The sequence below is a fragment of the Mesoplodon mirus genome (assembly GCF_964341445.2).
Source record: "Mesoplodon mirus genome assembly, chromosome: 13".
NCBI lineage: Eukaryota > Metazoa > Chordata > Mammalia > Artiodactyla > Ziphiidae > Mesoplodon > Mesoplodon mirus.
The window spans coordinates 58,509,868-58,524,411 of record NC_138989.1 but is presented as its reverse complement, the minus strand read 5'-3'; the positions used below and the strand labels follow the sequence as shown (position 1 = coordinate 58,524,411).

The 14,544-nt window shown below is 34.3% G+C and overlaps 1 protein-coding gene across 1 annotated transcript in view; it reads left to right on the top strand.

Annotated features, from left to right (window-relative positions):
- RIT2 (Ras like without CAAX 2) overlaps window positions 1-14,544 on the top strand; it is a gene marked incomplete at both ends in the record, with an annotated part of 380,166 nt that overhangs the window by 145,103 nt on the left and 220,519 nt on the right. The window contains 2 exon segments of the mRNA XM_082640607.1: window positions 3,247-3,270; window positions 3,274-3,438. Coding sequence (XP_082496733.1) covers window positions 3,247-3,270; window positions 3,274-3,438 — 189 coding nt within the window.

The following is a 14,544-nucleotide window of genomic DNA, read 5'->3' as shown; positions in this document are numbered from 1 at the left end:
AAATGTCGCATTCTGCAGGATTTGTACCAGAGATAATAGGCTTAATTTGTATTTTAAAAATTTATCAAAACATTTTCACTTCTCTTTGCTCATTTGATCTTTTCTACAGCTTTGTAAGACAGGTTAAGTGTGTGTCCTAATTTCTCTTTGACAAACAGGACATTGAGGTGCTGAGGGGTTAATTTGTTAGAAGATACACCCTAAGTGAGTAATAGACCTAGAAGCTGTATACTATGTCTCCCAGATTCTGTGCTTTCAGATTATATAGACAACTTTTGAACATAAATGCAAAGTTTTGTACCCTTACATACATGTGCAAAGCAAAATCAGCCAAGGAGCTTGGTAAAACACTATGATGCTAGAACCTTATACCTGGAGACTACAATTCAGGTTAGATGTGAGGCCTACTGTATCTATTTTTAAAATGACATATATGTGACTTTGAGTTTGGTTAACCAGCATTATTGGATATTCACTCATCCATTCATCCAGTGTTATTCTTTGTGAATTTAACCTTTATGTACTTTACCTGTCTTCCTAACAGGTTGTTGGGATCTTTAAAAAATTTTAGTCTTATGTCTTGTTGAAATAATCAAATTTACTGTTCTTTTCTTTTGTTTCACATATAAAGAAACTTCTCCACTCTAAATTAAAAAAAAATCCAAATTCAAAATCAAAAAATATTTTGTTTCTTACAACAAAATTGAATCCATATCTAGAAGAGAATTTGTAAATGGACAATAAACATAAAAGATGTTCAATATAGCTCATAAATAAATACAGATTAAAGAAACAAGATACTATTTTAACCCTAAAATCTATAAAAGACAGAAAACTTTGATGGTAAATGGTATTGGTAAGAATTAAGGGAAACAGGCACTTTTGTATAATGCTGGTATTATTGGTACAATATCTTTAGTGGTGAAATTGGCAGTATTTCTCAAAAGTAAAAATATATATTCTCTTTGATCTAGCAGTACTACTTCCCAGGTATACATAAATTTGTGAAATGTGGATGGCTAAAAATATGCACTGTTGCATTGTTTGTATTAGGAATAAAAGGAGGATATCTAGATGCCTGTTCATTGACAACTCTTTAAATAAAATATAGTATATGCATAAAAGGAATTATTATGCAACCAGGGAAAATAATAATCAATACTTGTGTATGCTTAAATGGAACAATTCCAAGTTATATTAAATATATTATACTCAAGGTATATTAAGGTTCTTAAGGCTTAATTAAGATTTAAAGTAAAAATTAGGTATATTATGTTCCTATTTTAGTATAAAGAGGTGTATAAAGGTGAAATGTATGTCTCTGGCTGTGTATACATAGACTGTTTCTGTAAGGATAAAGAAAAAATTAACTCATGCATTTGGGAAAAAAAAAACTAGAAGTTTGAGGTGGAAAGAAAACTAAATTAATTTTATATACTTGTACCATTTAAACATTTTGCAATGTGCATTTATTATTTTTCAATAAACACTAGATGATTAAAAATAAGTTTAATGTTTAAAATAATAATTGACAATTAGGCTGACTGAACAGTAAATTGTAAAATATGTCTTTTCCAGTTCAGTTTGCACTTTTATTATGACTTAAACCATATACAACTGATTCAACAAATCTATTTATATTTTTTGCAAGATTTGATATATTTTTATGATGATTCTATCATTTCTATATGAAAAAGTAATTAAAAATTTGGGAAATATCAGTTAGCTATTTCAATCCATGCTTCTCTAGTCGATCTATGTCAACTGTAGGATTCTGATTGAGGCATAGCGTTTTCAAAATCAAAGAATGTCAGAAGTATGAGGGACCTCAGACATTTTATAATCTAACTTTGTTTTGGAGATGAAGAAACTGGGTCCAGTAGGATTTTTTTCTCCCATGTTAGTTTGTTTCACTCACATGGTAAAATTTACGATTGAGTTAACGTAAAATTTAGTATTTAATAAATTGAAATAGTGAGGGTCAGAGAATATTAATTATTCAAACCAGCTCTACATTAGCTGGCTATCTACCCTTGGATAAGTTTTCTTTTCTCTCTTGGCTCATTCTTACAGCTTTGAAATGATTGGCTGAATTCAGTGATACTGTTTGCATTTGTCATACTGACTGAAAAATCTTTAAGAGATTCACCAACTAACTCAGGACCTTATTAACTTAATTACTTTCTCTGGACTTGTAAGCACCTCAGTTTTCCAGAATTTCTGGATCTATGTAAATGCTGCCATCCTTTAAATGTCAAACCATGTTAAATCAAATTGACATTTATTTTGACATTTACTCTGATCAGGTTTTGTTTTTTGTTTGTTTGTTTGTTTCACAATATGGTCCTGTGTTGTTTTTGTATTTTTTAGCATGGCTTGTTCCACAGCTAGAGTCTAAGTTTTATATTTCCCATTGCAAGTGTCTAATTAACCTTTGTGTTTTTAGCAAGAGGTTCAGAGTAATAGTGAATGAAAACAGATATTTCAGAGTAAAATAAGTGTTTCATATCACAAGTCAAGCCAAATATTGAATTTTCAGTTGCCAACCAATTTAGTTTAGGTGGGATGCAACATAAAAACTGATACAGCAATGTCTCTCAGGTTGGGATATTGGTACATTGGGGAGGGAGTTACTGTCCTCCTCTATAAAGAGAGGATGGAAGAGTCAACAGAATGTAGAAATGGACCCGTGACTCAGCAATTAATATCTCTCTGTTTATGCCTCTTAGGGAGACATATCTAAGAATACCCCAATATATCTCTGGGTTAGGGAGTATTTATGTTAATAACTTCCTCCATTCACAAGGATAAAGTAAAACTCTAGTTTGTTTTCATATTTTTCAGGAGAAATTTAGTTAGTTCCTCTAGGTTTTAATGTTTGGAGTGTACAAATTTAGATTTCTTTTCCTAAAATTAGGTCATTAGAAGTATATAATCTATAAATAATCACCAAGAGTTCATGAGTAAATTTGCTTTTTAACATATCTCCCCTAATATCTCTTAAATCAACTATTCTGTGATTTAAGATCAACACTTTGAGCAGTTTAAAACATTTGAATTTCATAATGGTTCGTTTAGACCTCACATGGCTCTTCTATCTGCAAAGCCTATAAATGTACTTTTAGAAAATTTCTACCCAAACTACTTAGTCTCCTAATTTGTCTACTTTTGACCTTTTATGTTGCTAATGTTATGTGTTCACTTCATTGTTTTAAATTACATAATAATTTTACTCTTTTCCTGCAGGCAGAATTCACAGACATGTGGGAATAGTACATGTCAGGTGGTGAGGGATTCACCATCTGGTACTCTGTCACTGACCATCAGTCATTCCAGGAGGCTGCCAAGTTTAAAGAGCTCATTTTTCAGGTCAGCCACACTTATGATATCCCCCTGGTCCTGGTGGATAACAAAATTGATCTGACAGACTTTCATCAAGTGAGTGTAAATTTTACCTGTTAGTGTCTGTCTTTTCCTCTGAGAATACATAGTATCAAGTATGGCTGCTTTCTGAGGTTTATATTGAGAATTATGAGAAATAAATATTGCACACAAGTTTTCTAAGAAGTCTTTGAAGAACTGTGATAGATTTTGTTAGTCACCACAATATACCTTATTCCACATACTACTTTTAAGTGTCCTAATTACTCCCCCAACAAGAGGCAGAGTCTGTTTCTCCCATCCTCTTGGATCTGGGCTGGCCCTATGATTTGTTTTGAGCAGCAGAGTGTAGTAGAACTGATGCTCTATAACTTTTGAGGCTGAGCCTTAAGAGTTAAGTGAGAACAGTTTACGAGATCTCTGGGACAATATCAAGTGCAATAATATTCACATTACTGGGGTCCCAGATGGAGAAGAGAGAGAGAAAAGGCCTGAGAAAATCTTTGAAGACTTAGAAGCTGAAAACTTCCTTAACCTGGGAAAGGAAACAGTCACCCAAGTCCAGGAAATGCAGAGTCCCATACAGTATTAACCTAAAGAGGAAAACACAAAGACTCATTATAATCAAAATGACAAAAATTAAAGATAAAGAGAGAATATCAAAAGCAGCACAGGAAAAGCAACAAATAGCATTCAAGGGAGTTCCCATAAGACTATTGGCTCTTTTCTCGGCAGAAACTCTGCAGGCCAGAAGGGCGTGTCATGACATATTTAAAGTGATGCAAGGGAAAAACCTACAACCAAGAATACCCTACCCAGCAAAGATTCCATTCAGATTTCATGAGTAATCAAAAGCTTTACAGACAAGCAAAAGCTAAAAGTATTCAGCACCACCAAGACAGCTTTACATCAAATGTTAAAGAAACTTCTTTATGTTAAAAAGAAAAGTCCACAGTGAAAAACAAGAATGTTATGAAATGAAAAATCTCATCAGTAAAGGCAAACAAGCAATAAAGGTAGGAACTCATCCACACACAAAGCTAGTAGGGAGGTTTAAAGACAAAAGTATTAAAATAATCTATTTCCACGGTTAAGGGCTAAACAAAACAATTAGATATAAATATAATATCAAGAACAGTAATCATAGGGGAGGAGAGTACAAATAGAGGGTTTTAAAATGCATTTAAAAGTAAGACATCAGCAACTTAATTATGTGTATATATAGACTGCTATACAAAAATCTCATAGTAACTGCAAACCAAAAATCTATAATAGATATACACACAAAAAATAAAAAGAATCCAACACAACACTAAAAATAGTCATCAAATCACAAGAGAAGGGGACAAACTAAGAAAGGGGGAAAAAGGCCTACAAAACAAATCCAAAACAATTAACAAAATGGCAATAAGAACATACATATTGATAATTACCTTAAATATAAATGGATTAGATGCCCCATCCAAAAGGCAGAGATTGCATGAATGGTTATAAAAACAAGACCCGTATATATGTTGTCCACAAGACACTGACTTCAAATCTAGAGACACATTCAAATTGAAAATGAGGGGATGGAAAAAGATATTACATGCAAATAGAAATTTTTAAAAGCCAGAGTAACAGTACTTATATCAGAAAAAAAAACAGTAGATCTTAAAATGCAGACTGTTACAAGACAAAGAGAAATGCTACATAGTGATCAAAGGATCAATCCAAGCAGAAGACATAACAATTGTAAATATATATTCACCCAACATAGGGGCACCTCAGTATACAAGGCAAATGTTAAGAGACATAAAAGGGGAAATTCACAGTAACACAGTAATAGTGGGAGACATTAACACTCCACTTTTATCAATGGACAGATCATCCATACAGAAAATGAATAATGAAACACAGGCTTTAAATGACACATTAGACCAAATAGACTTAATTGATATTTATAGAGCATTCCACCCAAAAGCAGCAGAATCCACATTCTTCTCATGTACACGTAGAACATTCTCCCTGATAGACCACATGCTGGGCCACAGAAAAAGCCTTGATATTTTAAGAAAATTGAAATCATATCAAGAATCTTTTTTTTTTTTAACCAGAGTGTTATAAGAGTAGAAATCAACTGCAAGGAAAAAACTGCAAAAAACACAAACTCATAGAGGCTAAACAATATGCTACTAAACAACCAATTAATCATTGAAGAAATCAAAGAGGAAATAAAAAAAAAATACTTAGAGAGAAATAAAAAGGTAAGCACAACAACCAAAACCTACTGAATGCAGCAAAAACACTACACCAAGAGGAAAGTAGTTAGCAATACAAGCTTACCTCAGAAAACAAGAAAATATCAAGTAAACAACTGAATTTTACACCTAAAGCAACTAGAGAAAAAAGAACAAACAAACCCATTATTAGTAGAAAGAAATAAATCATAAAGAACGGAGGAGAAATAAATAAAATAGAGACTGAAAAAGCAACAGAAAAGATCAATGGAACTAAGAGCTGGTTCTTTGAGAAGATAAACAAAATTTAGCCAGACTCATCAAGAAAAAAAGGAGAGGGCCCAAAACAATAACATCAGAAATGAAAAAGGGACAGTTACAACAGACACCACAGAAATACAAAAGATCATAAAAGACTACTCTGAATTACTACATACCAATATAATGGACAATCCAGAAGAAATGGACAAATTCTTAGAAATGTGCAATCTCCTAAGAATGAAAGAGGAAGAAATGGAAAATATGAGCAGACCAATTACCAGTAATGAAATTGAATCAGTAATTTTAAAACTCCCAACCAACAAAAGTTCCAGACCTTAAATGTAAATGGATTAGTTTTGGCTTCACAGGTGAATTCTACCAAATATTTTGAAAAGACTTAACACCTACTCAAACTCTTCCAAAAAACTGAAGAGGAAGGAACACTTCCAAATTCATTCTATGAAGTCAGCATAACTCTGATACCAAAACCAGACAGAGACATCACACAAAAAAAGAAAATTACAGGCCAATATCACTGATGAAGCTAGATGCAAAAATCCTCAACAAAATACTAACAAACTGAGTCCAACAATACATTAAAAGGATCATACACCATGATCAAGTGGGATTTATCCTAGGAATTTTCCAATATCCACAAATCAATCAGTATGATACACCACATTAAAAAACTTGAAGAATGAAAACCATGTAATCACTTCAATAGATGCAGAAAAAGCTTTTGATAAAATTCAACATCCATTTATGATGAATACTCTCCAGACAGTGGGCATAGAGGGAATCTACCTCAACATAATAAAGGCTATATATGACAAATTCACAGCTAACATCATACTCAATGGTGAAAAGCTGAAAGCTTTACCTCTAAGATCAGGAACAAGACAAGGATGTCCACTCTGACTACTTTTATTCAACATAGTATTGGAAGTTCTACCCACAGCAATCAGAGAAGAAAAACAAAAACAAAATAATCCAAATTGGAAAGAAATAAGTAATACTGGCACTGTTGGCAGATGACATGATACTATATATAGAAAATCTTAAAGAGGCCACTAGAAAAATACTAGAGCTCATCAATGAATTCAGTAAATTTGCAGGATACAAAATTAATATACAGAAACTGGTTGCATTTCTGTATTGTAACAACAAACTAACAGAAAGAGAAATTAAGGAAACAATCCCATTTACCATCACATCAAAAAGAATAAAGTACCTAGGAAAAAAACCCACCTAAGGAGGCAAAACACCTATACTCAAAAAAAATGTAATACACTGATATCACTGAAAGAAATTGAAGATGACACAACAGATGGAAAGATATAATGTGTTCTTGGCTCAAAAAATCAATATGGTTAAAATAACTGTATTACCGTGGCAATCTACAGATTCAAGGCAATCCCTATCAAAATACCAAAGATATTCTCCATGGAATCAGAAATAATAATTTTATAATTTGTATGGAAACCCAAAGCCCCAAATAGCCAAAACAATCTTGAGAAAGAAGAACAGAGCTGAAGGAATTACACTCCCTGACCTCAGACTATGCTACAAATACACAGTAATTAAAACAGTATGGTACTGACACAAAAACAGACACATAGATAAAATCAATGGAACAGGTTAGAGAGCCCAGAAATAAACCCATGCACTTATGGTCAATCTATGACAAAGGAGGCAAGAATATATAGTTGAAAAAGAACAGCCTCTTCAGTAAATTGTGTTGGGAAAACTGGACAGCTACATGTAAAAGAATTAAATTAGAAGTTTATCTAATGCATACAAAAATAAACTCAAAATGGATTAAAAACTCAAATTAAGACTGAACATATAAAACTACTAGAACAAAACATAGGCAGAACACTCTGACATAAATCAAAGCAATATTTTTTTTGATCTTTCTTCTAAAGTAAAGGAAATAAAAGCAAAGATAAACAAATGGGACCTAATTAAACTTAACCTCTTTCCCACAGAAAAGGAAACTATCAACAAAATGAAAAAACAACAACCTATGAATGAGAGAAAAAATTTGCAAATGTTATGAATTATAAGGGATTAATATCCAACATATATAAATAGCTCATACAACTCAATATCAAAAAAAACAGCAACTTGTTTAAAGAATGGGCAGAAGAACTGAATAGACATTTTTCAAAAGAGAAAATGCTGATGATTAACAGGCATATGAAAAGATGCTTGACATCACTAATCGTTGGGAAAATACAAATCTAAACCACAATGACATATGACCTCACACCTACCAGAATGACTATCATCAAAAAGACCACAAATAACAAATGTTGGCAAGATTTTGGAGGAAAGGGAATCCTCGTGCACTGTTTTTGGGAATGTAAGTTGGTGCAGGCACTGTAGAAAATAGTATGGAGGTTTCTCAGAAAACTGAAAATAGAACTAGCATATGAGCCAGCAATTCCACTTCTGTGTATCTATCCAAAAAAAAAAAAGAATACTAATTTGAAAAGATACATGCACCCCAATGTTCATAGCAGCATTATTTACAATTGCCAAGATATGGAAGCAACCTAAGTTGTTCATCAACAGATGAATGGATAAAGAAGATGTGGTATATATATATATACACAATGGAATACTACTCAGCCATAGAAAAGAACAAAATTGTGCCATTTGCAGCAACATTGATGAACCTGGAGGACATTGTGACAAGTGATGACAGAGAAAGAGAAATACTATATTATATCACTTATATATGGAATCTAAAAATACAAAAAACTCATGAATTCAGCAAAAAAGCAGACTCACAGATATAGCAAGCAAAGTTCTGGTTACCAGTGGGGTGAGAAGGGAGGGGAACTATTGGGGCAGCAGGAGCTACAAGCTATTCTGTGTAAGGTAAGCTTCAAGGATGCATTGAACAACATGGGGAATATAGCCAATATTTTGTAATAACTGTAAATCGAGTGTAAGCTGTGAATATTGAAAAAAATTAAAAAACAAAGTTATTCAGGTTCTGCTTTTGCCACTTGAAATTCTTGTTCTTGAGGTCCAGACACTATGTAACGAGGACCAATCTAAATATTGGAGAGAGCCATGAGGACAAAGCAACATCCAGCCTCACATCTGTCCCTGCCAAGGCACCACACTGGTGGGCAAAGCCATTCTGCATGTTCTAGTACCAGCTGCCATTTGACTGCAATCTCATAAGATATCCTAGTCAATCCATAAGGGTCATTAAAATCTCCCAGCTGAGGCTTGTGTAGATTTCTGACACACGGAATCATGGACAAATAAAATTGAATTATTTAAAACACCATGGTTAGGAGTGATTTTTCACGCAGCAATGGATAATCAAATAGGACCCTTCCTACTTTCCAGAATCAGAACAACTGTTTCTCAAGTTGAATAAGAAATGACTCCTATATACCATCAATCTGCTTCAATCTCCTCTGTTGTATCACTGTGATCCTCACAGTCTCACAATTTCTCCAAACAAACAAAATTGATAATCCAGAAACCATGGCTTGGTTTAAACTGTGATCCATTATTAGATTTCATGTAGTTCATTATAGTTTATTCTCATCTGATCAGACTATCAGATGGACAAACTATGATTGCCTTGTCTCTGAGATCTCTGCAATGTAACAATACTTAAGTTGTCCTTATACTCCTTACGAGACTAAAAGACAAAAACCTAATTCAGGGATAAGGCAAATCATCTCAAAATTCCATTGCTGTTACTTGTACAAAGTTGCATTACTGAGATGTTGCATACAAATTAAATTTTTCTAAATCAAGTTCTCTAAATCAAGTAGTTTATAATTTGAGATGCTACATCTTTATTTGCACTGACCTTAAATTTGACTGGATTTTAATAATTTATGTTATTCCAGCTAATGACTTATTTTAGACTGCTCAAACTACCCTGTTAATAAAACCTTTTGCTAAAGTAAGAATCTTCACTAAAACAAATAGTTTTCTTCTATGTTAAGTGTTTTATACATTTTAACTTTCGTATCTAATGCATTTTAAGTTTTCTTAAAGTGAAATGATATCATATAAGAGCCAATGTTTATAAATTTATGCTTAACACAGAAACATATTCCTATGATTTAGTGCAATGCATTTTTGTATATTTCACTTAAAATTAAAGCATCTTAAAGTGGCAGCTAACTATTTTTCAGGAGTTATACCATTTATTTTCCTCTGCACCTGTTCTGCTGCCTTGCTTTTTTTCCCCCTTTCTACCATGTTTAATTAGATATGGTTACATTCTTATGGGTTAGGAATTCAAGTTTATCTCAGCAGCTAAATATGAATCTATTCTCAGATACTTGACAGAGAGGAAGAAGAGAGGTATAGATCTAGTGGTAAACCCTTCAGATACTCCTCTGAAAAGTGGGGACAGTTTAGTTTTTTTAGGACTTCTGGAAAGTGGCATAAGAGAGCATCCTGAGATGTGTGTGACCGTCAGTGATCACATGACCACCCTTGTTTCACTTCTCAGAATTCCTAGAAAACATAAACATTTATTTGGATGCCAGTCAAGAGAACTGTAAGTAACTCTGAGAAAGCTAGTGAATTTGAGAATATTAGGGAAACTTCTTCAGATAGAAGTTAATCAGATTCTCTCTAGAATGAGTGCTCTCCATGACTCCAATGCTGGCGGACATGTGCTTTCCTCTCACCCTCCTGTCCCTGCTTCTGCTTTCTGCTCAAAAGTGGTCCTCTGCATCTCACAAAGGAATATTCAACAAGACCCCTATCTTTGCCTGAGTAATTTCACATTAGCAGCGATGTGAATCACAAGCATTATAAATGCCACTGAAAGAAATAACAAAAAATACATTAAGCTGAGTAATTTAGTGGATTTGACAAACTTTTCCTTTTAGATAAAAGCAAGATAGTCACAGAAAGTGCCAAAAACATGAAAACTCAAATTACTATCTTTTAAAAACTGCTCATGTACCAACCTCTCAAATAATGAAGTGTTGATATGAAAATTTGGCTTCTGGTTGTGGTGTTTGTGATGGAAATAATTATTCCTGTAATTGTACCATGTATTTTATTTTCTTTTCAAAATGCTTTCAATTCACACTTTATTTTAATCATATAACTGCCCTGTGTAGTTGTAAGGCAAGCATTTGATGGATGAGGATATTTGAGAAGTGAATATATTGATAGAAATTGAGGTAAATTATTGTTGTTAGTGACAAAATTAAGACTAAAACCCAGATCATATGTAATCCTTTTATTACATCAATATTTAAAGTTAGGTCACTGTTTCTTTTTTGTTTGTTTTTTTTTTTTTTGGTTTTGTTTTTTTCATCTAAAGCAAAAGCAAAAACAAAAATGTTGACACCTGAGTCATCTATAACTCAAAGGAGTTTTGTGAAGATTTCAAGAGTAATAATGTTAAACTCTCAAAGGTATGGAAGGAAATCATGCTGGTGTTTTGTTCAGTGCTGAGAGGCAGAGAAGTAGGATTCTCATTTGGCAGCTCTTCTTCCTCCTGCCTACACTGAAAGGTATTGAAAGGAAAGAAGGCTGCTGATGAAAGCTGTTTCTTATCACGTTTGTTTAGTATAGGTGTCTGCATTCTTAATGCATTTTGGTGAACCACAAGTCCCTTTCTTCCAAGAAAAATAAACAAGTTTTAGTGCCTGATTTATTAAAATTATCATTCATCTCTTTGAGCTAAAATATTGTATTTAAAGTCTAGTATTTTATCTGTGAACAATATTCATTCTGACACTGATGATGCTGATGATGCATTTACTATTTGCAAGGCTCTGTGCCAGGCACTTAACACACATCATTGTATTTATTCCTTACCAGAAGCTCATGAGTAGGCTCTTTTATGATACCTATTTACCTATGAGTCCACTGAGCTTTAATACTTTCAGTAGGGCTTCTCTGGTGGCGCAGTGGTTGAGAGTCCACCTGCCGATGCAGGAGACACGGGTTTGTGTCCCGGTCCGGGAAGATCCCACATGCCGTGGAGCGGTTGGGCCCGTGAGCCATGGTCGCTGAGCCTGCACATCCAGAGCCTGCGCTCCACAATGGGAGAGGCCACAACAGTGAGAGGCCCGCATACTGCAAAAAAAATAAAATAAAATAAAATACTTTCAGTAACTTGCTCAAGGTCACACAGCTAGTTAGAGTTGAGAGACAATATCCACTGTGTTCTCATTTGAAATCTCACTATGTTAGACTGTTGGCCTGTAAGCCATTATTATTTTCATGATTTTTTTTTAAATATCAGCTTCTGGACCTTAGCATACTTCTCAGAGAATGGAACATAATCAATTGTATTTCATTGGCAAGATGGATCACAAAGGATCAGAATGATAACTCTTTGGATGTGGAGTGAGGAGCTCCAGTACCTGGACAAACGAGTAATAGCCAGAATTTGGGGGGAAGAGTGTGAGGGAAAATAAAAGAAAGAAAATGAGTTTCAAAACTACTCAAAGATAGTATTTTCTAATCAGTTGAACAAATTTGTCCAGATTCCATCTAGACTACTCTAAAGCCTTTTTTAAATTCCCAGACATTAAGTCCCTCAGCTTCCACTGGCTTTGTCCATATTTACAATATCTTCAACTGTCATACTAGAGAGTAAAAGGAGATAATTCCTGTTTTGTTTTTTTGTTTGTTTCTTTCTGGAAAATCCTAACCAACTGTGCAAAGTAAAAATGGTGCTATGAATGGAATGAATTTCAGAGATTTGGGAACTGGATTAGAAAAGTCTTACTTCAGTAACAGACTACAAACTGTTTTATCCTGAAGATAGACCGAGACAAATCCCTCAGGGCTGCCAGTCTAATTGCAGTTTAATACTCAGCTTGAGGTCTTGAAACTCTGCTTTCCACAGCCTGAATGCTGCTTGGGATCCTGAAATACTCTTTTTTTATTAATCAGTGAGCTATCTAATGAAAGTAGTTATATTACTTTACTGAGAGGGGCATATGAAGGCTGTGGGAATCAGGGATTTTTGTACTAAGAAAAATACCTTCTATTTAGAGTTATATCAAGCACCTACTTATCTTTCCAGAGTGGTGGCAGCTTCAGAGTATAGTAAAGAAATGAGTAAAACTTAAAATCTCTTGCACAACAAAGGAAACCATAAATAAGATGAAAAGACAACCCACAGAATGGTAGAAAATATTTGCAAATGAAGCAACTGACAAAGGATTAATCTCCAAAATATACAAGCAACTCATACAGTGCAATATCAAAAAACACACAACAAAACAAAACAAAACAAAAACAAAAACAACACAATCAAAAAATGGGCAGAAGACCTAAATAGACATTTCTCCAAAGAAGACATACAGATGGCAAACAAACACATGAAAAGATGCTGAACATCCTTAATTATTAGAGAAATGCAAATCAAAACTACAATAAGGTATCACCTCACACTAGTCAGAATGACCATCATCAAAAAATCTTCAAACAATAAATGCTAGAGAGGGTGTGGAGAAAAGGGAACCCTCATACACTGTTGGTGGGAATGTAAATTGATACAGAGAGTATGGAAAACAGTATGGAGGTTCCTTAGAAAACTAAAAATAGAGCTACCATATGACCCAACACTTCCACTATTGGGCATATACCCAGAGAAAACTGTAATTCAAAAAAACACATGCACACCAGTGTTCATGGCAGCACTATTTACAATAGCCAGGGCAAGGAAGCAACCTAAATGGCCTACATACATGTGAAGGGAAATTATTTAAGTCATTTGAGCAGAGCTGTAGCATGAATACATTTTTCATTTTCAGGCTAGGTATTGGGGTGGGGCAAGAATGGAAACAGGGGGACCAGTTAAGAGATTTAGCCATCAGGATGAGGAATGATGGTAACTTTAGTGAAAAGAGTAACACTAACTATTCACAGATTCCATACTCATGAAGCACACAGACAGGATGACAGGTGACAAACTACAGTAGAGATTTGGAGACCTTCCATGTATGGATGAGCTATACTACATCCTTCAGTGGCACCTGAGGTCATCATTGTATTATCACATTATACAGTGTGTGTCCATCATGGACTCCTAAGACAAGGTTAAGAAATATATTTGGTAAATATATTTTAGAAAGTAAAAAAATATATTGTATAAATAGTCCTTGAGTTTCAGTCTTTACTGAAACAGTGCTGTGTTCTTGGAAAAATCAGTGGTAGACACAAGATGGACACCCGGATTCCCCTTCAAAGAAGTACTTCCTGAATAGCACAAAGGTAGGCGGTATAATCAGTAGACATCTTCCAGCCATCAAATACTTCAGGATCAGCCTCAGCTACATAAAGTCTCCTTGCCTGAGGTCATAGCCTTCCTGGGGGAAACTCATTTCCAGTGTGGTGTGGGCATAAATGTCCAGTCATTGCAGCCCAATGTGGGTCACTGGGAAAAGCAAATCTTGCTCCAGATCCCTTCACTGGTTTGGCAAGAACTTTGTCAGTCTTGCCTTGTGGTTCAACCTTTCCCTCTTCCTAATCCAGTTTCCTTCTCCTTCCTTTCATGAGTGTTGATCCCTAATAAATATCATGTACTCTAAAATGTGTCTCAGTGTCTGCTTCTATAAAATGGAGATATTAATACCTATTTCATAGGTTATGAGGTGGGGTAGATGAGATTATGTCAGTAGATTTTCTAGCATAGATAGTGTTTGGCACAAAGTAGGAA